This window comes from Zootoca vivipara, chromosome 8 (assembly GCF_965207765.1).
Source record: "Zootoca vivipara chromosome 8, rZooViv2.hap1.1, whole genome shotgun sequence".
NCBI classification, from domain to species: Eukaryota; Metazoa; Chordata; class Lepidosauria; order Squamata; family Lacertidae; genus Zootoca; species Zootoca vivipara.
The window spans coordinates 39,958,027-39,983,734 of record NC_142591.1 but is presented as its reverse complement, the minus strand read 5'-3'; the positions used below and the strand labels follow the sequence as shown (position 1 = coordinate 39,983,734).

Genomic DNA, 25,708 nt, shown 5'->3' with positions numbered 1-25,708 from the left:
AAGTACTCTGATTATAACTGACTTGAAAATAAGTCCATAAAAGTTGGTATCCTGCAACCTTGTTTTATTTTATTTTTTACTAACCTGCTAGTTTCCAAGCTGGCCATGGAGGAGGGAAAGCCCCTCCTCTTAGCAGACTAATGGTGTGGATGGGTGTTTAAACCTTCTGCATTTCTGGGCCTTTCCTTCCTCTGTGGCTAGAATGGAAACCAAACACCCTGGCAGAAGACAGCAGAGCAGTTTCTCTCTTCCACCAGTGCGCTCATTCACCAGCATAGAATTCCACGCACTTGCCTGCATGGAATTTTGGTGGCCTGTGATGACCAGGTGGGTTCTTAGAAATAAGGATTGTAAGTGGATAGTGTACAACACATCAGACACATCAGATCATGAGTGTGGTTTATTATTATTAAACAAATTAAAGGGATGGTCAAAATTCCAAAATCAAAAAGTCACCATCCAACCACTATCTCTGCTGTTTCTCCTCTACCTGCTTTTGCTGTGAATTGGAGACCCTGGATGCACCCACAAAATACACAAAACTATTGTTTAACACCCAAGGATGAGCCTGAGTGACTTGTCAGGCTTGCCTGCATCGTTCTCTTCCGCCATGGTCTTGAAAAGCATTTTGGCAGAGTTTAGTTTCACAGAATCCTGGATCGTTACTACATTTGAATCAAGGATTCTAATTTAAAACAAACTGGCAAGTTTCATAACAAACTGTGGTATCAAACTGTGGGTTTGTTCTGCTTGGGCTTGTTCTGGCTTATCCATGCCGTGCTAAGCCATGCAGATGCAGCCTATTGCTCCTTCCTTCCTTCTTCCATTGCATTGCACACACCCTTATCTGCAGTCCGCATGATGTTGTGTTATTTCTTGAGTTCAGAGCCCAGGGTGGTATTCAACAAAGTTTTATTGAGAGCAGACCTATTGAATGCAACTAAGGTAGGTCCATTAATTTCACTGCGTCTGCTCTGAATAAAACTTACTTGAGCACATCCCCCAGTGTTTTGTGACTTTGCAAAATGAAGATACTGCTTTACATGTGTGCTTGTTCTATTTTTGTTTGTTTTTGGAATTATTTTGTGAAATCATTCTATTTATTCATTTATTTTTTAGGAATTAAATCAAAGGTAGATGAGCTAAAAGCAGCATACGACCGAGAAGAATCCCCCAACCTGGAGGAGTATGAGCCTAACACTGTAGCCAGTTTGTTGAAACAGTATCTGCGTGAACTTCCTGAGAACTTGCTTACCAAAGAGCTCATGCCTCGCTTTGAAGATGCTTGTGGGAAGAGCCTGGAGGTTGAGAAATTGCAGGAGTGCCAGCGTCTCCTGAAAGAACTACCAGAGTGCAACTATCTCCTAATTTCTTGGCTGATTGTGCACATGGACCATGTAATTGCAAAGGAGCTAGAAACAAAAATGAATATACAGAACATTTCCATAGTACTCAGCCCAACTGTTCAGGTATGCATAATAGGCTCTCTCTTTCCCTACTTCTCTCTCTCTCTCTCTCTCTCTCTCTCTATATATATATATATATATATATATATATCAGTGGTTTTCAGACATTTCTCTGAGCCAATTTCAGAATAATAATTTGCTCTTGCCACACTGAATTTTAAATTGATAAGAAATACATTAGAACACAAAAAGAAGCAACAACTAGCAGTGCTTCATTTTGAAAAGATCTATCCATATTCTGCAAATAAAATATATATTCTGATGCTATACTATACTACACTGGAATGTTTAGATGTTTATTTGATTGTCCTTGAGTTTTCCCACCACACTTGCTATCCTTTCGTGCCACACCAATGTGGCATGCCATACTCTTTGAGAACCACTGTGCTCTCTCTATATCCCTGCCTACATCCATATGTTGCTGAAGGTAAGCAGAGTTGAGATCTGTGTAGGATGCATATAGAAGCTGTTTTGATTCTTCAAATGTAATTAATGTAATTAATGTAATTAATTGTGCACCAAACTATCACTTATAGTTGGTTAGGACCAACAAATCAAACTTAATGACCTTGTGGTAGTACCCAGACACCCTCTTACATAATCCAGACCAGTGTGCAACTATCAGAGAGCAGGTGTACAGAAAATGGTACTTGCAGAGCACATAGTTCCAGATGGTGTTCAGGCAAGGGAGCCACGTTAGATACAGGGCCGTCTTAAGCACAATCAGCGCCGTGGCGCAATGGTCCCTCCGCCGCCCCCTCCCTTTCCCAAAATTTAGAACTTGGGGCCCCGGGAGCCGCTGCCCATAGAAGGCAGTGTCGGCATCCAGGCAGAGCAAGGCGGGCAGCTGGAGCAGCGCCAGCAGGAGACACCATGCACCAAGTTGGGCGGCGGAGCTGCTCTCGCCCTGGCTTCCCGCCCACCAGCCCAGGCTTCCCGCCGTCACTCACCTGCTGCTTCCAGGTGCCAGATCCAGTTTCCCGGGGTGTCCCGCTGCCAGGTCATGCCACCAACCCCTCTCAGCCCCGGAGCGGGCAGCTCCCCGGCTCTCGCCATCTCCACAGCCCGGAGGCCGCGTGGCCCAGCGGGCATAATCCACGCTGGAGGAAACATGCACAAGCAGCTTCGTGGGCAGTGACGCCGACGAGCCACCTTTGAAAGCGGTTGCGGGGGGAAGCCACCTGCCGTGCGCCTCCTCTTCCGGGCCTGGCGGGGACTTCGCCTCAAGGCACTTCCGACCCGTCCAGGCTGCTTAGCAAGAGGAGGAGGAAGAAGAGAGGGCAGCGGCTCAGGCAAGTGGTGAATTCCGGGTCCTGCAGCGCGCTGCTTCCTCCCTGGCTGGCTGGCCAGTACGCCCCTGCCTTCCCACCAACAGGGATGACCCTGGCGCTGCATTTCATTGGTAGAGCTGCTGCCATGTGGCGTCGCCTCTACCAATGAAACACAGTGCCGGAGTGAGGGATGACCCTGGCGCTGCAGAGCAGGACAGGGTCCTAGTGCTCCTGCTCCACTCGCTTACCTCCCTGCTCTCCCCTGAGCAGCGCGGCTGGTGGGCGTGGAGGAGGGAAAATGGAGGCCGCCGCGCAGCTCCCCCACTTGCTGGGGCGCCCCTCAGCGCTCTGGCGCACTACGCCACTAGAGTCAATGGGCAGGATGGCCCTGGTTAGGCACTCCCAAACTGGGGGTGTCTTAGTTCTCTTCGTGTTCTCCTCCCCAGCCTCCCAAGGTCTAGAACAGAATGGATCTTTGTTTTGGTTGAGGGTTTATTCGACATACCCTAAAGTTATACATACCATATATTCTGGCGTATAAGACGACCAACTTTTCCAGTGAAAATATAGAGTTTGGGATACACTCGCCATATAAGAAATACGATCCGGCGTATAAGACGACCCCCGACTTTTGAGAAGATTTTCCTGGGTTAAAAAGTAGTCTTATACGCAGGAATATACAGTAATTTACCTGCAATGTTTTAATGGCTCTCATTCATTACTTCTGCTCTGGGAAAGAAAGTTATGCAAACAAAGCCCAGCTTTACCAAGCAGCAGCAACTTTTGAGATCTTGAAGCTTAAAACAGCCATCCATTCTTTGATATATTTAGTAATGTCTTTACAATCTTGGGTAATTTTGAAATCAGAGGCCACTGTCTTTGGCATCCTAAATGGTTGGCATGTTTAAGCCTTTGGCCATGCAGGCATGAGAAAGGGTTGCAGAAAATATACTTTCTAGGTATAAGTCCCATTGAACACAGTGAACTAACTTTTGAGTACACATGGGCTACACTGTTAGTAATATGATAAGTTACCTATATCAGTATAAAAGCACTAGAACCTGGACTTTTGCTAGGTACTGAGGGCTTAACCACCTGCTACCTTCACACCTCCCAATTTAGATCACATATGTTGATCTCCTTCCAGAATGAGTAATCACAGTAATCTCATTTTAATTTTATTATTGAATAATGATGCTGTCAAACCAGTTGTTCAAGTGCTAGACAAGATATTCCTGTTGAAACTCCTTTTGTGCAATGTTATCAACAACTAAAGTCAAGACAAAAATCAAATCATTTGATAGTGTTATACTTTTTGTTGTTTAATTTTATTTCATTATATCTTTGAACTTCAATTATTCCCAGTTGAGAATTGAAGTCTAGGTAATATTTGCTTTTTAATGTCACTGCCATTTTTATGTAATTCAATGAGAGAGTGAGGCCTTTTGGGCATGTGGATTAGGTAATGTTCTTTGATGTCTTTGCTTTGCTCCATCTCCCTTCTTAGCAGCCAACGTAAAATGAATGCAACATGGTATTACCCTGTCATATCTTGTTATATATGTAGGATTAAGTTCAATTAAAGTCATATATTCCTAGACTCCAGGTTTTTTCTGGAAACTAATGTGACAGCTAGATTCCAAAACAAATCAGTTTTCAAGGCCATGAACAGTAGTATCTCTTCTCAGTGTACACTTCTCAGTGTTTTTAAAATGACTGACAAGTGATAAAAAATATTTTATGCTTTGAATATTCTTCTCATAAGTGGGGAGTTAAAAAGGCATTTTTAAAAAATCTTGCAGGTATATAAAGTACTACGTAAAGACTTCATAGAGGGGATCTCATTAGATCAAAGCTTTAACCCAGCTGGAGATTCTGGAATTGACAGTATAAAATTTTAGCAAATATTTTGCTTTCTGAGAGTTCTGAAATTTTAGGATTGGAAGATAATACAGTTAACACTTCATCTGGGATCCATTTCCCAGTGCTTAGACTAACAAAGAAGGCTGACAGCACTGGGTCTTTATTTAAAAACCTGCTCTTGCCTAGTCAATTTTATGAAGTTTGTGGGAACAGACTGGATGGATGTCTCTGGTTTTCTGTTATGTAAGAACATTAAGCTGGGGCATTAGGATTAGACCGTCAGAAGTGCACGTTTGTCACGTCACCTTCATAATCCATTTATATTGAAATGTTGACTAATAGTATTGCTGTTATTTTACACTTTCAAAGCTCCTAAGATTTTCTAAGCCTCTATGTATATTAAAGATAAGGCAGTCCTTGCCTGCAGTGAATGGGATAGGGAGAAGCAAGCAAACATTGGAGCAGCTGTTCCTTCTCTGATCAATGAATTAATCTTCCATTTGCCATGGTGTTCTTCCTGGGAGGCAGGGGGTGCAGCCTCCCATTGTTAAAGGCCAGAGTCTTCTTCGCTTTTGTTCTGTAGTACTAGAGCAACTGGTGTTACAACGCAGTTGATATTGCCTAAGAGAAGTCCAATGGTGCCGTTTTATTGTAGAGCCAAATCATGGTGAAAAGAACAAAGGAAAGTTTGTCAGAAAGGTTTTGTGGATTCTTCTACTGTCATAGAACTGTCATTTAGTCCATCCGTGACCTCTTCTCAGAACCCCTCTCATATCGGGCTAGTGGAGATGAACTCAAATATTGATTTCAGATCATGTTGCACTGGAAGAAAGTGTACTGCTATTGCAGAGCAGAAGACTCCACATTGCTCTCAAAGGCAGGTCAAGCCAAAAGTTAAAGGAAAAAGTAAAACAAAATATACCTGTAAGATCATTTACTCAGCCTTTCCTGGATAGAAATTTCTCCTTGCCTGAAGGTGGCAAGTGGTCAGACCCCAACGTTTAAAAAACACCACATTTACCAGATTCTTTTGAAGCCTTTACAGTTATGGAGTTAACAAACAGTAGTAGCAGCCTGGAGTTGTTATTAAAGCCAATTTGGAACTTAATTCTTATTTGCTGATGGTTACAGTTGACATAAATAAGTAACTTGTTTAGGATCAAAGAGTCGGCCATTACATTTCCGCCCAGATAATTGTGTGATTTTTTTTAAGGGGAAACTACGCAATTTTAACATGATTACATTAGATTTTAACATGATTACATTTCAACAGCTAATTATTTTTAAACATGATCTCTGCGTCTTTAGCCTGTTCAGGAAGTTACAGGAAGGAATATCTTAGGTCTGTTAGAATTATTTAGCATCTATGCTGCGGATGTTTGCAGACCAAGTGATTAGAGAGGAAGATCAAAAGTAGTAATTTGATTGTTACGTCTTTTCAGATCAGCAACCGTGTCTTGTATGTGTTTTTCACACATGTTCAAGAGTTCTTTGGAAATGTGGTTCTGAAACGGGTGACAAAGCCTCTACGCTGGTCTAACATGGCAACAATGCCAGCATTGCCTGAAACACAGGAAAGCATCAAAGAAGAAATTAGAAGACAGGTTGGTGCACTTGTGCTTTTCTTGGCTCTTTCAGTTGAATTATTACACAGATTGGGGGCAGCACTGGAACACGGCAAATTTCATACTGACCAGACAAATAATCATACAGGAGAAATTTTCTTCATTTTATAATAAATGTTTGGGTTTTAACATAAGATGTGATAGATCTCAACTACAGAGTTGCTTCTTCTACTTCTTTAATAAAAGAAGTGGTGAAGAAGGCTCCATAATTTGAGGTCAGAATTTGACTGGAAAGTAAGAACTAAAAATGAAGGAGCCTCAAGCTTGCCCTCCCACTGTAGACAATTGGGGGCGGAATGACAGGGCAGGTTTACACCAGCTATCAATAGCTACTACTCACAATGGCTATGTTCTGCCTCTGCTATGCTTCTGAATGCTATTCTGGGACTCACAAGTGGGTAGACTACTATTGCGTTCAGATCCTCGTTTGGGGCTTCCCATAGACATCTGGTTCGCCATTGTGATATCAGGATGCTGGATGGGTTGCTGGCCTGATCCAGCAGGCTCCTCTTATGTTCTTAAAAGTTTTTTTAAGCTTAGAAAGTGAATAATATTGCTGGATATGTTGTGTGTTTTACTAGGAATTCCTGTTGAATTGTTTACACCGAGACCTACAGGCGGGGATCAAAGATTTATCCAAAGAGGAGCGATTATGGGAGGTGCAAAGAATTTTGACTGCTCTCAAAAGGAAGCTAAGAGAAGCTAAAAGACAAGTGAGTTTCTTTGCGTGTAACCCACGCGAATTGGACAGGAAGAGTACTCTTATCATTTTTAAGCTGCCTCATTTGGTTTTTTGCTTTGGTGATAGAAATAGTAGCTAACATTGTCTTAATCAAAATACCATTCTATCCCTGACAGGGGAGACAGGGAAGCTGTTCTTCCTTTTTGCTATGGAGGCTTTAAACTAGTCTAGTGCAGGATTGTTTATAGTTCATAGTTCTGATGGATCAAAATGTCTCACAGTATATTACTTCTTTTCCCCATCCTTAAATAAGAGGCTCCCTTTGACCATTACCGTCCAGCATAGTTGTCCTTACCTAACACAGCATCAGTGGCAGGGATTCAAGTTCCTTAAACACTGGGCACTGCTGCACATCAACAATGGTTGAATTCCAGGGTCTCATTATTGGGATCCTTGGTACCCTCCTGTAATAATGAATGACCTGGTGTACCAGCATGGTACCTGATAATGATAAAATTGTGTGTATTCCTGATATTTCCCTTCTAAAGCATGCTGAGTTTCTTTTGCAAAGGCATGGGATAGAAATGTTGCACTAGAAGACTGCTCTTCTCTTGGGACGCTTACAGTTTCTGACTTTCAGTTTCACAGTTTGGTGTTTGAGCTTCTGACAAGGTTACCTTTCAGACGCTTTTGTTGTAATTGCCTTGGGCTTTATTGGCCAATGCCTTTTGTGTGGTTAATCACAATATCTTCAGGTATATGAAAATGTCTGCTTGCTGTATTGCATAAATCAACTGATCTGTCTGCTAGGGGGAACCCACAGTCTGCTTGTTCACAGAGAATCGAAAGCAGCTGCACAGATTTAACCACCATCTGTCCTAGAAGGGAAAGCAAGTGATTAACCTGACCCACTAATACTACTTTAGGAAGTTTGAAAAACTTCAAATATTTTCTCAGTATAAGAACTATGAGCACAAAAACCCCTGTGAGCTCCTGTTTAGATACAATTTCATTTAACCATATGGCTGTGTGTGGCAGTGGCCATTAATCAAGATTTTTTTCAATGCAGGAGTGTGAAACAAAGATCGCACGAGAGATTGCCAGCCTTTCAAAGGAGGATGTTTCCAAAGAGGAAATGAATGAGAATGAAGAAGTTATTAACATTCTGCTCGCTCAGGTAGTTTCTGATGTTGAATGCACTATTTTTTTTATTTTTCTTCCTCTTCTTCTTCCCCTTTTCACTATTGATTAAAGTAACATTTGACTGTTGCCAAACTGGCTTGGAGAGAAATGTACATTCATATTTGAAGGATTTCTTTGATACTTTTAGGAATTCTTTGTTACTTTAACGAAACTTTAATTTATAGGTGCATTCTAATTAAACTTATTGAGCATCTGAAAGGTGGGGCAGGGATGGCTAGAAGGATGTTATGCTTAGTTCCAGATGATCATTTTGTTTCTGGTGACCTTGATGACCACTTGATGAGGCTGGTAGAACTGCTTGTTCATCCCAAAATGGACCCTTCTTAGCTCAGACCCCTGGGATCCTCACTATTTGGGAGTGGAGGGGGAAGACAGTGATTTCTTTTCTTTTTTTGTAAGACTTTATTGTTTAAAATAATACAGAGTATAACATATGCATGATATAAATACAACGAAAATTTTCTTCTCATCGTATCTCATACAAAAAAGATAAGTACAAAAAACTAAATACATAATTCAAAATAAATTCTTCTTCGCAATGTGAACCGTATACCATCTTTATGTTACATCCTATTTCTTCCCTCTTAGACACTTCCCGTCCTTCTAATGTTACAGTTTCAAATTCTTTGTTTTCTACGGGTCTTCGTTATAGTTTTCTTCCTTTCTTCTCTATTTTTCCTTAATCTCATTTTTATATTACAAACGTTATTCTATATCTGCCAATATGGAGTTATTAGGATAATACACTTTTTGATATTTTTTGTAGACATTCCACTCAGGGAAGACAGTGATTTCAACCACTGGCTTCTGAGTTAACAAAGTTGTTACAGAAATGTTGTTAATTCAAGATAACAGGATGCCCTTTCAATGGTTGCTGTATGGGTTAATTTAATGAATTGTTGCCTTCCAGCAGTCCCTGCAATCTCTGGCACTACAGTGGTCATCCCTACTAAGGCTGCTTCTTCCTTAGCTACCTGTAGGAATCCCATGCCCATTCTTTACCATCTTTGGTTCTTTAATTCCGGTAATGTGCCCCAAAACAGTCCCTTAGGACGGTCCCACATTTGCTTATTCAGGATTTCTGTGGAATGTAGTGCTTCGTTTTTCCACTCCCACTGGAGTTGAGAGCATTCAAGTGGTTAGGAATCAGGAGAGGAAGTAGAGCTGCCTAAATGGTGGTTTTGTACACTAAAGAACAACCAGTATATTGAACTTCCTCCCATAAAGTTGTGCAGTTGGTGAGTTAAATGCCTTGGTCTGGAAAATTATATGGTGAGATGTCTTGGCACGGTGAGCTTTATGCTTTCTTTCCCAGTCAACATCCTAACCACCCCTTCCCTTCTCCACCCCCTGCCCAGCAGCCTTAGATGCTAAAGTTCATGTGTTTAGTCAAGAAAGGAAGGGTAGCAATTGCGGTGTGATATCCCTGATCCATAAACCAAAGGCTTAAGTAATCTAATCTTTTGCAGGAGAACGAGATTTTGACAGAACAAGAAGAGCTGCTGGCAATGGAGCAGTTTTTGCGCAGACAAATTGCCACCGAAAAAGAGGAAATAGATCGCCTCCAAGCAGAAATAGCAGAAATTCAAAGGTAACAACCTCTCTGGAATCAAGCTTTCAGAATTCTAAAGTAACATTTTTAAAGCAATAAGCTCATACTGGAGTGTGATGGAAGGATAATTACATTGCACCCTTTGGGTATTTTCAACTACATCATCCTAACGCTACACTTTGGCTTGAATCTTAGTAAAATCCAGTAAACTTAACAGGCTGTTGAATTTTACCCTATTAACAGAAGTGGTTCTATGTTTTAGTGGTTCTGTAAGTAGCTTCTTGAAAAGTGTTCTAAGTGTAATATTTGAAAGTATATGTTTAGTCACACTTCTCCATATACAGTATACCATACAGTAAACATGTATTTGTGCTCCAGATCATGTCCATTATGTGGCAGTTGATTGATGCTGTATAGCAATCTAGGCAAACAGTGAAGTATGCTTTTAAAAAACCAAACATGTTCATCTATTTTAGTCGGCAGCATGGTCGAAGTGAAACCGAAGAATATTCTTCTGAAAGTGAGAGTGAGAGCGAAGATGAGGAAGAGCTACAAATAATCTTGGAAGACTTGCAGAGGCAGAATGAAGATCTAGAGGTGAGACTGCACTAGTGCAAAATATTTATTCATTGAATTTTTTGTAGAGCTGAGAGGTTTAATCAGGGGAAGGATCAGAATATTTAAGGCAGGTCTGTGCATGTCATCTGGAAACACAGCCTCTGATATGCCTTATTCTGTCACCTAATGAATCACAACCTGTTTTTGGCAGGCATGAGGTTTTCATTGAAAATGTCTTGAATATATGTAGTTCTGCTACAGTGCTGGCAATTTTCAGGGGGGTGGGCAGATATAGTGGTTAACTCATTTTTACTAGTTTCCATTGCTTTAGCTTGGGAAATAGAAAAACAGTATTGGAACTAGATATATGTTGTTAGGACTAGTGATACATTTCAACTGAATTGCTGCCTTACTGGTTTGACAAGTATAGAATAGACATTTTCAAATACTGGGTGTGTCTTCAGATCTAAAAACATGCTTAATTGCTTTATTATATTTTACAATAACTTGAATATCTTATGTAACTTAATAAATATTAAAATTATAATTAAATTGTGGAAGGGTGGACACTTAAAAGATAAGATTAAATTATATTGTACTATTGCCACATTTATATTGCAAATTATGACTCTTGCCCTTCCTACAGTGTTGCTTTTGTAATCTTGTAATACACCTTCCCTGCTGGTCTTCCTGGCACTGGCAAGGAAGTTGCACAAGTTACATAATCTCCATTACTAATGGAAATGATTGGATTATATGCATTTATTTTAGTTACTTTATATAGTAACAATAATACATAAATATGTGAAATCACAAAAACTACATAAAAACACATGTGAGAGAGACTGTTGCCAAAGAACCACTGAATGAACTGGAAATACAAAATTATTCTCTGAAGCTAAATCTTAGATGGAATTTTTTTCGAGTTGTTGATGAGGTCTCTGGTTTATATCATGCTTTGTTACTACCTCAAAACCAATGCAGAAATTAGGAATTTTTTAAGCTTGGGAGCTGCAAATAATCCTCTGGCTTTCTGTGCATCTCTTCCAAAGCATGCTTCCTTTTGGAAAATTTGAGTGCCAACAAATTAATTAAACAATTAACTTAGTTGAACAATACAAAATTACAAATATGAATCAACTACCTGATGTAAAGCATCCAAAATAACTTAACCTGCAGAATTTCCTAAATGGGGTTTTTGTTCCCTACAAGTTACAATATAAAATGTCCTAAATGTTATTAACTACCAATATATCAATAAACCTTTTCAAGTTACTTCAACACACAAAAACAAATCCCAGTATTAGATAGTGGCAAAGGACTGTCTCTTAGGTTAGGTTTTGTAAATGTACTATACTGTGTGAGCAGCAGGCAATTTCTTGACTCATTGTGATATAATCCGTGTGGCTCCCCCTTGGCTCCCCCCATCTAGTTGAACACAAGTTTTGTACCTGATTGTTAGTTATCAATACGGTAATTAACACTAATAACCTAACCTACTTGAAGAGCTCACCAAAACTTTTAAAGAACTTCACTCTTTGAAAATGACGTTTTAAACGAAAAAGGATTTAGAGTACTCTGAGTGGTTCATAATACAGTCATAACTTAGTTCTCAAACGGCTTGGCTCCTGAGCAAATCGGCTCCCGAATTGTGAGTGGTTCTGGTTTGTGAATGTTTTTCAGAAGCCAAACGTCTGACGCAGCTTCCGCTTGAGTGCAGAAAGCTCCTGCAGCCAATCAGAAGCCACACCTTGGTTTTCGAACAGTTTCGGGAGTCGAACAGACTCCTGGAACAGATTCAGTTTGAGAACCAAGGTTCCACTATATTATCTCTGTAATCCATTCAGCAACCTCAAAGGTAGGTCACTATTGCCTCCATATTGCAGGTGGAAGAGTGAGGCTGAGACAGTGACTCAACTAAGTAAACCCTGTACTAACTTTCCTGAGAGTAAGCCCCACTGAACCTGGGATTTCACTTCTAGTACAATCTGAACTAGGGATTTGCATCTCACATTCAAAGCCACCATGTTACCTTCATTTTTGTAATACCGTGGACACACAGAAATTCAGAGTACTGTAAAGTGAAAATGCAAACTGTATAAACAAATGTAATTTCCCAGTGAATGCTAGGGAGGAAAGACCCACAATTTTAAACTTGTGATTACTGCAAGGACCTTCTGTAGTGGAGAGGGAGTTAGCAGCATCTTAGAATCATAGAATCATAGAGTTGGAAGAGACCACAAGGGCCATCCAGTCCAACACCCTGCCAAGCAGGAAACAACATCAAAGCATTCCTGACAGATGGCTGTCAAGCCTCCGCTTAAAGACCTCCAAAGAAGGAGACTCCACCACACTCCTTGGCAGCAAATTCCACTGTCGAACAGCTCTTACTGTCAGGCAGTTCTTCCTAATGTTTAGGTGGAGTCTTCTTTCTTGTAGTTTGAATCCATTGCTCCGTGTCTGCTTCTCTGGAGCAGCAGAAAACAACCTTTCTCCCTCCTCTATATGGCATCCTTTAATATATTTGAACATGGCTATCATATCACCCCTATCTTGTGTCACTGTTTAATCTCCTGTGGTTATAAATACCCAGTTTCTCCTGGGCTGGATTTTCCACACGCCTCATTTCTAACTCTTCTCCCATGAACATACTTGTGCCCCTTCCAAGGAAAAGTTACATTGTGTGATGCTCTATTAACGATTCATTAGCCACATAAGTAGCTGTTTGTAGCTGAAGTGACCCTTCCCCCCTCCCTCTTGTGCTGGATAAAGATTAAGAACAACCATCTGAACCAAGCGATTCATGAAGAGCGAGAGGCCATCATTGAATTGCGAGTGCAGCTCCGGCTCTTGCAGATGCAGCGAGCAAAATCGGAGCAGCAGGTGCAGGAAGAAGAAGAGCTTGAGAAACGGGCAGGCGCATCCCAGCAGCAGCAGCCCCAGCAGCCCCAGCCACCAAGAGAGACTGTCCCGGAGACAAAAGCAGTGAAAGAGCAGCCAAAGGCAATCAAGGAGCCAGTGAAGCCATCGCCAAGCAAGGAGCGAAAGGAAACACCAATTTAATTGGATTCCTAAGGTATTCAGGAGACCACCTGGGGCAAAGCCAGGACTGTGCAACTTAATGTAAATCTGAGGCATGTATATTCTGTAAATAGGTTGTCTTTTACACCCTGGAGACATTTTGTCTCCTCCCTACCTGTGGCTTCTGCCTATCAGGCTCAGGTTATTTGGAAGGACAAAGCAATTTGAGATGGGGAAGAGGGTGCAGCACAGCTGTTACTTTGCGATGTCAGATACTGGCATCAGGTGACAATAAATGACTCGTTGGGAAGTTTTATTTTCAAACAGTTGGGTCTGGAGCAGTCTTGGAAATTCTCTCATGTGTTTTCTTCCTAAGGGCTACTTCATGCATCATTTCACTACACTTAGTGTAGGGGGAAAGCCTACATACCCAACCTTGTAATTGGCTACTCTTCCTGGTAGCCATTGTTGTTTAGTCGTGTCCGACTCTTCGTGACCCCATGGACCAGAGCACGCCAGGCACGCCTGGTAGCCATAGGCAGTAGAATTTCCCAGGAGTTGTATAGGCTGCTGGGAGAGGGATGGATTGCTCTGTTCCTTTTTCACCATACCACTTGACAGGCTTTTTTTAGTATTGACTGTAGAGAAGGGTTCTTCCTTTCCGCTGCAGCCAACTTGGAAATGTAAGCAACTAGCCTCGTAGCCTGGATTTTTTTAAAAACTAGCCTGTTAATAAGTTGTATGGGCTTATTTAAAAGGCTGCACATGTCTATGTATGTGTCATGTGCAGATCATGCTAGTTTCTATTTTGCTGTACACACACACACACACACACACACACACACACACACGTTGGGAAGCCACAGTTGGCAGCAACAAAATAGATAAATGCAACTATCATCCATAATAGTGTTCACATTTTTTCCACTCAGCTGGTGAAAGATGTGTGAAGTGGCTCTTGGGTCAGAATCAGATCCAACCGATAACCATACATTTACTTGCTTTGTGAATTTCTTTGCTCTTCATTGTAATTTCTATCTTTTTACTCACTCTTGCTTGTGCTTTTGGTACAGATTATGAGCAGTGGAGCTTTACAAACTAGATTTGTCCTGAGTGGATGGGAGGTCTTCAAGGGCAAAGCATTAATATTATTCAGCATGTTCTCATTTGACATTTTTAAAGCTGTATGGAACTATACGTAAAGCTGAGGTGCAAAGATTGATGAGCACAGCCCCATAAATGAAAGTTACCCACAAAGTTCTGTTAAACCTTGGCAATGCATTTAAGTATAGGACTAATGAACTAGGAAATGTTCCTTACAAGTGAGAATACAAGCACCATGTAAGTAAATAGCCAACACCTCGTAATGCAGACTCTTTTAATTTCTTTTTAAAGTTGATTCCTATGCTTTGATAATTTAACAGGGACCCACACATTTTCACTTAATAGCCAGCCCCCAATTTGCCAAGCTTGGAAAGGGGCTGGATTTTTTGATGTACTGGTTTTTTGAGATGCAGAGTACTTTCAAGTACAGTGCAACACAAAGAACTCTGACCTCCTCCTGGAGCTAGGAAGGTGGTGGGTAATCACCTGTGCCATTGTACTGTGCCCCTGAGAAGCATGGAAATGTCTCCAGGATTGTCGCAGAAGTTGCATTATGCTTCTGGTGCTCTTTGAATGCCTAGGAGACAGAATGACACAGAGAAGCAACTGCCCCCTTCTCAGGATTGAGGCTAGGAACTCCTTGAGAGTTGTGCAGTGATTTTGGGGCACCCTAAGCTACTCTGAAGTATAGTGTGACTACTGAGACAAATCCTTAACTCCAAGCTCAGGAGGCGGACTGTGGCTCATCATTCTTTCCAAGGGCAATGGGGCACTAGCCATGGTGAGCATATTTGTGAACTTCTGAGTAATTAAAGCTGTTGGACGAAGTGGCTTACTTAATCAGGTAATATACATCTCTCTTTGTACACAAGTTCAAGCTATTCAGATGTCCTCCAATAATTCCTGATGGAGAGAGTGGCTTCCTTTTGCTTGATCATTTGCTGTTGCCAGCAACAAATAGTTTTGGTAACGTTTGTATTTCAGCAGCACCCATTTTTAAACGCCCAGTTTAATTGAATTGGTCATCTCAGTAATGTAGAACAGATTCCACAGGGTGCTTTATAGCTTATTTAGTTTCTAGTCTGCATTATTTATTTTGTTTGGTGTGGTTTTCTTTGCCTATTGCACTGCTTATGAATCATTGGCCATGATTTTATTTTGTACAAATAACGCTTTGAGATATGTTACAGAGAACCGCTTATTTTTTTAAACTTTGAAGAAAAGAATTTATGGGGACTGGTCAGATGACGGTTGTGTGTGCATAAAGCATTTTCCTTTGCCTGTTACATACATTTTATATTTTCTGGCAGTATTTAAACTTTTTTTTGTTTAAATTCTCACTAATTTCTATTAAATTGTCAAACCTTTATATAATCAATGTTCATCAAGCAAATATCTTGCTGTTGGTTAACTTCTATTTTGTCAATACCATGTTAATCAAGTAAATAAATTCTACAGCCATCTGCATGTGGTTTTATTTAACTACAGGAAACAGCAAATAACTTCGACAGGTTCAATACCTACCATCTCCAGATATAGCTGGGAATATCCCATCTGAAAGCCTGGAGTGGTGCTACCAAGTAGCGTAGACAGTACTGAGCTCTATGGTTCAGTGATTTGATACCATGCAAGGTAGCTTCTAGGTTGATATCCACTGCAAGCTGTAACTAACTCAAGCACTTGTTGCTGTCCAAATGTGACTTGTACAGGCACATGTAAGGCTTTGGGGGAAATGAGGAAGTGGTGTGTAATAGAGACTGTGCAACTGGGAACACCCACAGACAGCATTTGCAGTCTCTTGAGATGGGAGCAAATTCAATAAGGCTTGCTTTTGCATAAATGTGCATACATTTGCACCGTTAATTTGCAGTCAGCATTGTTGCCGCTTCATGATAGCTAAAGTAAATATTAAGCAGCTGTGTGGTAACACAGTACAAAAAAAATCTGGCAAGTTTGACATGTTATGATCAAAACGAGTATGTTTTTCCACTAGACGGCAGGTGATGGGAAAGAACAAGCTGAAAGAAAAGGATTAGTCAACCACATGAATACGAAGAACTGGTTGAATTAATCACTGTACATTTATTCTAACACTTTTATGAAAGCAAATGCAGGTTTAAACATTTTTTTAAAAGGCTGCATGAACTTAGAACTGGGTGTGCTTTTCCGGATTGTGGTGTTTTCTAATAGACAATATGGGGTGCAGCAAGTGGTCAGCTGCTGCAACACTGCTAAAGTTAAGCTGCTATAGACCCTTGGATGAGAAACTGGAAACTCCAAGTAAAAAGCAGGGCATGAATACAACCATTTTTTAAAAAGCCCAATATGTAGCTCAAGGAATAAAGGAGCCTATAGTTACAAAAATGATAAAAAGAGTGCTTCAATACAGAAGCATACCAGCAATAGACACACTGAAAAAACAATACAAAAACAAGTCAAAGGAAGGTGATAGGGGGCAATGGGACTATGTTGTGTATTGTTTTGCAACAGACTTGTGGGATCCAAATAACAAACCAGCATCATGGCTCATTGTGAACATTCTCCAGGAGACTGCATGAGATTTAGAACACTGAACTGGAACACCCCATGCCACATGGTTACAACCCAGCCTTCCTACTCCATCAGAGCATTAGTGTGCCATACTACTTTCAGGCAGCCTAGTTTTCTAATTCTGATTGTCAGGCCAGGATCTGGCCATGAATACTTGGGTCTCTACAGATTTACAAAGTATGTTTTAGTTCAAACAAGTTCAACACATTTCTTTAAAAGCTCAGCTTCTCAGAGCTTTCAAATAACTAACTTCATGGTTTTATCTGAACATCACAAGTTGAGGTAGTAGCGTATGCATATTAATTCATGTGTGTGTGTGTATATATATATATATATATATATATATATATATATACACACACACACACACGTAAAAGAACCCACAACACTAAACATAGTATATGGTAGTAGGGAGCTACTACTACTATATGAAAAGAAATAAGGCAGAACCAGCATTAATTGTTATGCATTTCTAACCCCATGATTTTAACAGCCACTTTGCACATTGATAACTAGCCACCATGAACATGTGCAGCTTTTGTCAGCCCCCCCCCCCCCGCATTATGACTCTTGAACCAAGCTTTCAGCCTGGGGACATACATACACAATACCAGTTACACACATTTCTTCAGAGTAGGACATCCACCTGTCCTTGGGTAACAAACAACTCTCTCTCGCCATGAGAAGTTAAACACACAATTTTAGACCCACATACCACCATCAGAACAGGAAAAGGAGAGACTTGATAAAGGCATTTCCTATTTGCAAGCTTTTATACGGTATTAAGAGAAGGAGATTTCATTCACTCTTATTAATAAATTTTCTTTTTATTTGGACAAGGAGAGAACATTTTATCACAACAGTTTGAAATAGCATGATTAAAGACTGCAGCCCTCCCAAGGGTGGTCACAGATATGTACAGTATATGAAGAGAAGTTGCACCTTAGAGCCGATCATGATCAAGTTAAAAATACCTGATGTGAAGTACATGTGCTAACAGGTTTCCTTCAGGTCATGACCAGCATGAAAAACGCATTAGAACACAGGTACTCAGTGGAGTTTTCTGCTAATGAGTACAGCAATATGCTGTGTTTAAAGGTTTACAATCAAATTCTTGTTAGTGTTAGCACTGAGCCCTTAAAGGGATAAAACAAACACCAAATCTCTACTTTTCCCTCTTTTACACACATCAAAACTATTCACACTTAAGGAGGTGCCCAGCTGCATACAAATTAAGTCTTTTCAAGGATAAAAACTTTTAATAGCTAATACTGGAGGTGTCTCTTGCTTCTTGGTACAAATCTGCCTTTATAGGGTATGAGAATTTCAGCTATCAGTTCCTAAGGTGGGAAAAGCTTGTTACATTAACTCCTCAGGAGAAAACAAATGCCGGTCTCTGGAAATCACATCCCTTCTACACTGAAAATGCTCAGCCAATTCAAGTTTCACATATTCAGGAAGACAGAAGATTTAAGGCTCCGGTGGCAAATACAATCCTCTGAGCAAAGTTGTTCTAGAGTCAAGATTCAACAGGTAATGTTTATTTTTATTTTTCCTTGACTCTTAAAATCCTTGGTCTCAGGTTTAGATAAGATCCAACTGAAGTTAAAAGTCTGGCAAGAAATTCATTCCTCCATGGGGAAAAAAGAGGTTTCAGTCATCCATTTTAGGAGCACTTGAGGATTGCCCTGCAATTTTGTAATGTTTTTGGTTGTGGTTTTTTTAATTAAAATTATAGCAACATTCAGGGACTACTTTTAGTAAGTTGAAGAGGCCGTGCTCATGGCATCATCTGCAATTTTGGTACTGGCAGGGTGGATGCTTGCGAAGTATTTTACGTCATTATCATTATCCATTTGGAGGGCCACAATTGTCTGCTCCACTGCTTCTTGGTGAGCACTGACACATGTTAAAAAATATTCTGTATGGAGAAAAAGCAAGAGAATCTTTTTTTTATAAAGGAAAAGGTAGCTTCACAAAAGATACGCTTCTTATAAAACCCCAAATTAGGATGCAAAGTCAATGTTATTTCTTTTTGCTGCCAGTACAGAACATTTATACAAAATGCATACAAAGACTAACATTTCAAATCATTTATATATATATCATAATTTGGCATAAACAAAAAAAGGGACCCTGCTTATCATGACTGGGTTGTAGAAAGCACAGGCTCCCACATTCTTCTGGCTCAATTTTAAGGTGCTAGTTATAATCAACATTTACTAAGAAGTCATCTGTACTGCGTAAGGTTGAGCAGGGAAAAGTCAATGATCCTTAAAGCACTGTACTGGGTGCCTGTGACCTACTGGGCACACTTAGGATCCAAGTACTTAAAGGAATGCCTTTCACTTACCTACTGACCTATGTTTAGAGATCAGGAGGGGAGACCCTGCTCTTGATCCTACCAATGGGCATGGTCCGTGATAATGTGACACAATACAGGGCAGTGCCCCAATGGTGGAATTCCTTCCCTGGGGAATGGCAGCTGTCCCCTGTGCTGCTAACGGCATACTTCTTCACCCGAGCTTCAATACCCTGGACATAGCAGTGTTACTAATGTGCTGGTTGTCTCATGCTGTTGTTTTGGTTTTGTAGTTTTTATATGTTTTAACTATGGTGCATAAATGGCTGCAAAGGTGTAGGATACAAGCAGAATACATAATACTACCACCACCTTTTTATGTTTTTCAGCCATGTTTCAAGTGAAAACAACTGCCAATTGGAGATGATCCCTCTATGGGTAGCTGGCCTGGCCTACCCCAGCAACTTTTCTGGTCCTCTAGGATTGCATCAGTTTTGGTGTCAGTGGCAAAAGGAAGGGGGGGATAGAGACTGTTCTGAAGTGAACAAAGCCCAGCACCCTGATAGGAATGCAAATCATGCAGAGAGGTAGCCATAACCCCCGTTCTCAGCTGTTGTAGACCATGAAGTACTAGCCAAGGCTGAATGCAACTCTTAGGCCAAAAAAGTTAGCCACTTGGTACCTAGGAAATTCCCACAGCCTCCTAGATGTTAACTTTATTTACTAGCTAATACTACACTGTAAGGATGCACACAGGAAATGTGTGATTTCTACAGAGCAGGAAATGCTGCAAGAGTACTTGAGTCCACAAACCTTTCTCTAGAAGCGTTTGCCTTAACGTTTTTGCAAGTAGGACTCGAACGTTTGGAACTCGATCTGAGGCCAAGAGCAGTAAATGGGGCAATAGATGCTCAGCAAACTGATCCATTGGCAGGCAGTCATCTTCTATGATAGTCTGAAAAGAAGATGAAGTAACTGTTTTAGACTTCCCCAAAAAGCAGGAGCAAAGCCTCTAAAATGGCAATAAAATATATTCTATAGGGTCATTTCGAAGCTCTCTTCTTTTTGCTTTCTTGGATTTGGGGCTGCTCCCTACCCGTTTCCCCCTTCTCCACTGATATACAGCTAGCCATTCACATGGAAAGCTTCAAGGAGACATATTTCTGGATAACACACATTAAATTAGGACAAGAGAATGATAACCATCATTAGGCTCCACCTCCAAAAGCTCTTTATCTTTATCTTTTTGTAAGGAGCGGAGTTCACGAATACCATCCAGTTAGCTACTCTTACTAACTTTCTATTGTACCCATCATCAAACTCTGGAATCCAGAAATAATTCAGTGTTGAAAATGGAAAAATTTGTAGCTTTGTAGCAGCAGCTTACATGTCGGGAAAATAATAATTCATGAATCTCTTACCTGACAAATAAAGGCGAATGTTTGCCTGCCAGACCACTTTTGGCACCTGCAGAATGTTTCAACCAGTTCATTCATGAGATCGACCACAAATGTTGGTGGTGGAGCACTATACAGCTTCTTTACCATTTCACTAACCTAGAAAATACGCAAAGGACCCAATACATGGATTATCTGCTAAATGGATACTAAGTCAAATTCCATTTTTAACATTTACATTATAGCTCATTATAGCTCATACCAGTTTGAAGGAAATCCAACGAACAGAGGAAACCTTGTCTGCACAAAGGCTGAGAGCAATAGGTCGTAGGTAATCGTATATGTCTCTGGCACTATACAGATCTAGAAGCAAGATCAGCTGCCTACAAAAATAAACAAAGGACTTAAAACTGCTAACCAATCAAGTAAATGATCATTAAAAAGAAGCTATGTGCTGCAAGCAAAGGTGAATATTCCACGAAGAAGAAGAAGAAGAAGAAGAAGAAGAAGAAGAAGAAGAAGAAGAAGAAGAAGAAGAAGAAGAAGAAGAAGAAGAAGAAGAAACTGGATTTGATATCCCGCTTTATCACTACCCTAAGGAGTCTCAAAGCGGCTAACAATCTCCCTCCCCCTCCTCCCCCACAACAAACACTCTGTGAGGTGAGTGAGGCTGAGAGACTTCAGAGAGAAGAGTGACTAGCCCAAGGTCACCCAGCAGCTGCATGTGGAGGAGCAGGGAATCAAACCCGGTTCACCAGATTACGAGTCCACTGCTCTTAACCACTACACCACACTGGCTCTACACAGCACACTGGCATAGAAGAGCAGAGATGTGGGTTCCAGCCTGATCTAGTAGTCTCTGAAGAAAAGCTACAGTGCAGGAGGAACTCCCTGTATCTAATGGCCACCTGCTCTAATGGGCACCAATTGCTGCTGGAGTGTAAGGCACCTCAGCAGCCTCTTTCTGGAGTTGAAATGGAGCATGCCCTTGTGCTACTAATGGGGTGGAAAGGTTTGGTTCTGCTCTTTCTTAGATCTAAAAGATCCATGTACTACAATTCCAAGCATGCTTACTCAGCAATAAATTCCAATGAGTTAAATTTTCTTGGGACTAAGTCCCATTGAACACAAAAACCTTACTTTTTAGTTAACTATACATAGACCCTAAGTTTCAGCCTCTCATCTGGCAAGTGGAATAAAAAACAAGCAGCTAGTGGGTTTTTCCACCTTCTCAGAACCTAAACTGTGCCCAGAGAGAAGTGGTATTCTACATTAATAATCAGGTCTAGCATTTTGACAGCATAGTTTACTACTAAAACTTACTCAGCAAGTTCTGCTCGGAAACGCCAGTTCCTGCTGTTATCTGTGACTAAGAATTCCTGAAGCTGGTACAGATATTCCCGCCTTTTATCAAGGTGAAGAAGCTGAAAAAATAAAGATGAATGTTTTCAGAACCATACAAATTATAGTTGATTGCAGTTTATCAAATTATAGTTGATTATAGTCCATCCAAAAATGAGGCAATATTCCAGAATTTCTATGAAATATCCTGGAACAAGACAGTAATGCAATATACAATGTGAATGATGGCAGAAATTAAACACATCTTCAGTTTCATCACATGATATCCATCAAGTTTTACTAAATTCTAAAAGTTTATAAATTTAATGATCTGTCACCACAGAAGTATGCATGCAGGGAGAAGGAAAGGGGGTGATTATTTTGTATGCATAAAAGGAGTATGTACCTTCAGAAAATCATGCAGATGCTTAAGCACACCAATTCTGACTTCATCAAGGTCCTTTAAGAAGCCATTGAAGACTGGAACCAGATCACCAGCTGTAAGCTGGTCCCCAAGAATGACTGCAAGTTCATGTATAGAGAATGCCAATGTTCTTCGAACTTTCCACTAAGAGGAAACAATGCACAAAGACAACTTGTTAGCAAATCATACAACTTATTCAAGGCTAGGGGTTAGATTTGTTGCACAGCCAAGAGTACAGCAACTGAAAGCAAGTTAGTTCAGCAGATTATTTTACAACAGCAGCCAGAAAAAGCTGATAAAATAAAAATATTATTTTTCACTCACTCCACCCAGCCTTGAAACTGAACAAAAGTAAATAAAACAATCTACACATTTACAGCTTGATTTGAAGGCTAAAACTAGACAAAAAGGAGAAATGGCTCCTTCCATGCATCGCTTCTTTCCTGTGGTGAAGTCTAGTAACATAAAACCCATGATGGACATCATGGTGCTCTGGCAAGTTACCCTGGCCTAACAAAATTTTCAATGCAATTAAATCACACTATGTATTTTTATTTATTAGATATTACTGGAAACAGAGGAGATGTGGAGCTGTTTTCACCAAAAAGCCAAGCATCTCTCAGATCTGGTTCCTCTACCATGCTGCAATTAATCAGTTAACTTACAATCAGTTAACATATTAATGCAGGTAGGTAGCCGTGTTGGTCTACCGTAGTCGAAACAAAAATAAAAAGGGGGCTGAAGACGAACTTTTTATTTGAGTGATAATATATAGAGATTTATATACCACTTAATCAAAAAACCACAGCTCTAAGCAGTTTATACAAAATAGAAATTGTTTGGGTCAGCTTTCCTAAACAAAAAATATGTTAAGCATGTTCTCATTCCATTCAATCCCTTATTATAACTTTTTGGGGGCAACAGGAGAAAACAAAAGATGTCCTAACTTCCTCTACCTGTTCCCCAGAAGACCTTTTGTGTTCCTGCAAACCCAGCAGAAGAGGAACCTTTTCAAAATTCTAGCACCACAGCCAAAGGATCAGGCACCCCTTGCATAGGTGTCTGAAGTACAATCCTAGGCTCTCTTCACCACTGCAAAACAACACACGATTGTGCTCATAATTCTATTTTACTGATTTGTCCAGAATTTTAGACATAATAAGATTAATCCCATACAGCTGGTAAACACTGGCCTTGTATGAATGCTATCGCAAACTCTTGGGATAAATGTTGGCACAGTGCAAAGTTCTTTTCTAATCCTTCCTTTGAATTATTTTATGAGTTTAGCAGATTCATTGCATTGAATTCAAAAAGGAAGAATGCTGGGGGGTTTCAGAAATTATATTAGAGCAAGCTGTTCCTACAGCAAATCTATTAGTTGATCAGCATGAATGGAAAAAGAAATCCAATAGGTTATTTATGGCTTACAGAGCAATCTTACAGCAAGATCTGTCGGAATGAGTAGGTTAGGATTCAGCAGATCTCTGGCTGAACTGGGAGGTTCCCAGTACAACCAGGCTACATTGCTTAACTCCTTCATCTTCAGCTCAGCCAGAGATCTGCAAGATTATATTCCCCATTCTAGACCAGATGGAGCCCAGTTAGCTGAGCAAAGCCTAGTAGATCTTAAATCAGCATAAGCCCTGGAAAAGGGTCCTAAGCCTGTTGATCTTGGTCATGAAATCTGGCAACCAGTAAACAGGCTGGTGTAATTCAAATACTATTTTAAAGGCTTACTTTCCCTTTGCCAGCCTTAGGCTGGCTTAGGCAGCAACAGCCTTGCTGCTGAATGGAATTTGGATCTGGAGTAACTTTATGCCAGCTTAATTTACACTGGTTTGCTTTACACTAGCCTACTACGTATAGGATTTATAGGATTCCTCCCCTAGAAAGAAAAATATGATAAAGACATGTGCAAATTCTCCTTCCAGGACACAAGTAGTTACCATCCCTTCCCCTCAGATATCCCTCTTCTCAGGAAAAAAACATCAAGAATGCTATAGTAACGAGAAGTGGCTCAACATTTCTACTTTCCCACTGCATTAAGAACCTTAGACTAGTTCCTGGAAGACTAGAGAAGCCAAAGCATACAATTTCAAATTGCACATACCATAGTATCTTAGTACTTTCAGGTCTTATAAAGAACATTACCTGCATGTCAGAGGCTAACGTCTCATAAGTATCTTTCAGACAGTGCCAGTTCTGTCTACCTAAGGTAAGTGCCACACCTGGAAGGCTGTAGGCACAGTGCTTTGCAATCTCTGTATCAACAGTCTGAGCTCGAGAGGGGTCAGTCATGGATAAATACTGGTCCAGCAAGGCCTGAGGTACAATGTCCTAAAACGCAAAGCATATGTTCTGAGAAAACTACATCGCCATAAAAATAATTAATTAAAAATGTTAAGACTGCAGGGAGAGAGAATGAAAAAGAAAATTCAAGTACTATTTCTTAAGTTACATTAATTATTCTTCTAATATCCACCTTGTTACAAGTATAAATGGGAACTTTTTAAGGAGAGCAGGAGCGAAGTGGCTCACCTTTCAACAGAGCTGATGGAGGGGCCCTGCAGTCCCAATAGGACGGCTGATGATGATAGTTGAGGGAGAAGCAATAAAATGAGGGTGGGAGTCATGTGCAGCCACCATAGGTCAAAGGTTGCCACATGTGCCCTAGGTCCTGAGAGTACAAGGGAAGTGATGACTCAGGGCAACAGGATTAGCTACCACCCTGCTGACTATATGGGCTACGATGTTTCTGTTTTGCCTACAGGTGCCTGAAGCCATTACGGCAAAAGGGAAACAAGCCATCTCTCTCACACACTCACTAGAGTTAATAAGTTAATAATAAATTCTTGCCGACTGCATGTACAGGTCAGATTTGCAACTGATGATGCTCTCAAGGGGACAACAGTAGTCTGAGTGAGGAGGCTCAGGTTTCAATTTTAAATATCAAAGTTCAGATTTTTTTAAAAAAAAGAGAGGCAGAAACTTACAGTGCACAATTTAAGCAAAGTAAAAATTATACTTACAGGTGTCGGATCATATATTACATGTAAAATTACTTTTAAGTTGCAGTTTCTCTCATGTACAAGGAGAAAACTCTTTTAAAATACCTGAATTTTAGATTTTTTTTCTTCTTCGGGGCTGAAACTACTATTAGTGCTAAAGTCGGAATCATTATGAATATAACGCAGAGCAGATTCTACAATGTCCTGTGGTGGAAAGTTAAAAACAACAACTTACAATGCAGGCATACTCTGCAGCACTATCCCATGCATATTTACTCAAAAGTAAATGCTACAGCATATGAAAATGAAGCTACTTGACATTAACTGACAGATGCTCAAGT

General features: G+C 40.4%; 2 protein-coding genes across 7 annotated transcripts in view; one reads left to right on the top strand and one right to left on the bottom strand.

Moving 5' to 3' along the window:
* RALBP1 (ralA binding protein 1) overlaps positions 1-15,808 on the top strand; it is a 29,107-nt gene extending 13,299 nt beyond the window's left edge. For both annotated transcript variants that reach the window (XM_035124899.3, XM_088675329.1), the window contains 7 exons: positions 1,120-1,469; positions 6,043-6,204; positions 6,807-6,938; positions 7,977-8,084; positions 9,580-9,701; positions 10,139-10,259; positions 12,993-15,808. In XM_035124899.3, the coding sequence (XP_034980790.3) occupies positions 1,120-1,469; positions 6,043-6,204; positions 6,807-6,938; positions 7,977-8,084; positions 9,580-9,701; positions 10,139-10,259; positions 12,993-13,283 (1,286 nt within the window). In that variant the 3' untranslated portion in view covers positions 13,284-15,808. The remainder of the gene's footprint in view (positions 1-1,119; positions 1,470-6,042; positions 6,205-6,806; positions 6,939-7,976; positions 8,085-9,579; positions 9,702-10,138; positions 10,260-12,992) is intronic.
* Positions 15,809-17,701: 1,893 nt separating this feature from the next.
* Positions 17,702-25,708, bottom strand: part of PPP4R1 (protein phosphatase 4 regulatory subunit 1) — a 31,270-nt gene continuing 23,263 nt past the window's right edge. For 3 of the 5 annotated variants that reach the window (XM_035124896.3, XM_035124897.3, XM_035124898.3), the window contains exons 13-20: positions 25,473-25,571; positions 24,511-24,696; positions 22,342-22,503; positions 21,918-22,018; positions 20,857-20,977; positions 20,619-20,753; positions 20,011-20,152; positions 17,702-18,816 (exon numbers count right to left, since the gene is read on the bottom strand). In XM_035124896.3, the coding sequence (XP_034980787.3) occupies positions 18,653-18,816; positions 20,011-20,152; positions 20,619-20,753; positions 20,857-20,977; positions 21,918-22,018; positions 22,342-22,503; positions 24,511-24,696; positions 25,473-25,571 (1,110 nt within the window). In that variant the 3' untranslated portion in view covers positions 17,702-18,652. The remainder of the gene's footprint in view (positions 18,817-20,010; positions 20,153-20,618; positions 20,754-20,856; positions 20,978-21,917; positions 22,019-22,341; positions 22,504-24,510; positions 24,697-25,472; positions 25,572-25,708) is intronic. The other 2 variants (XM_060277907.2, XM_088675328.1) reach the window with 1 other exon arrangement.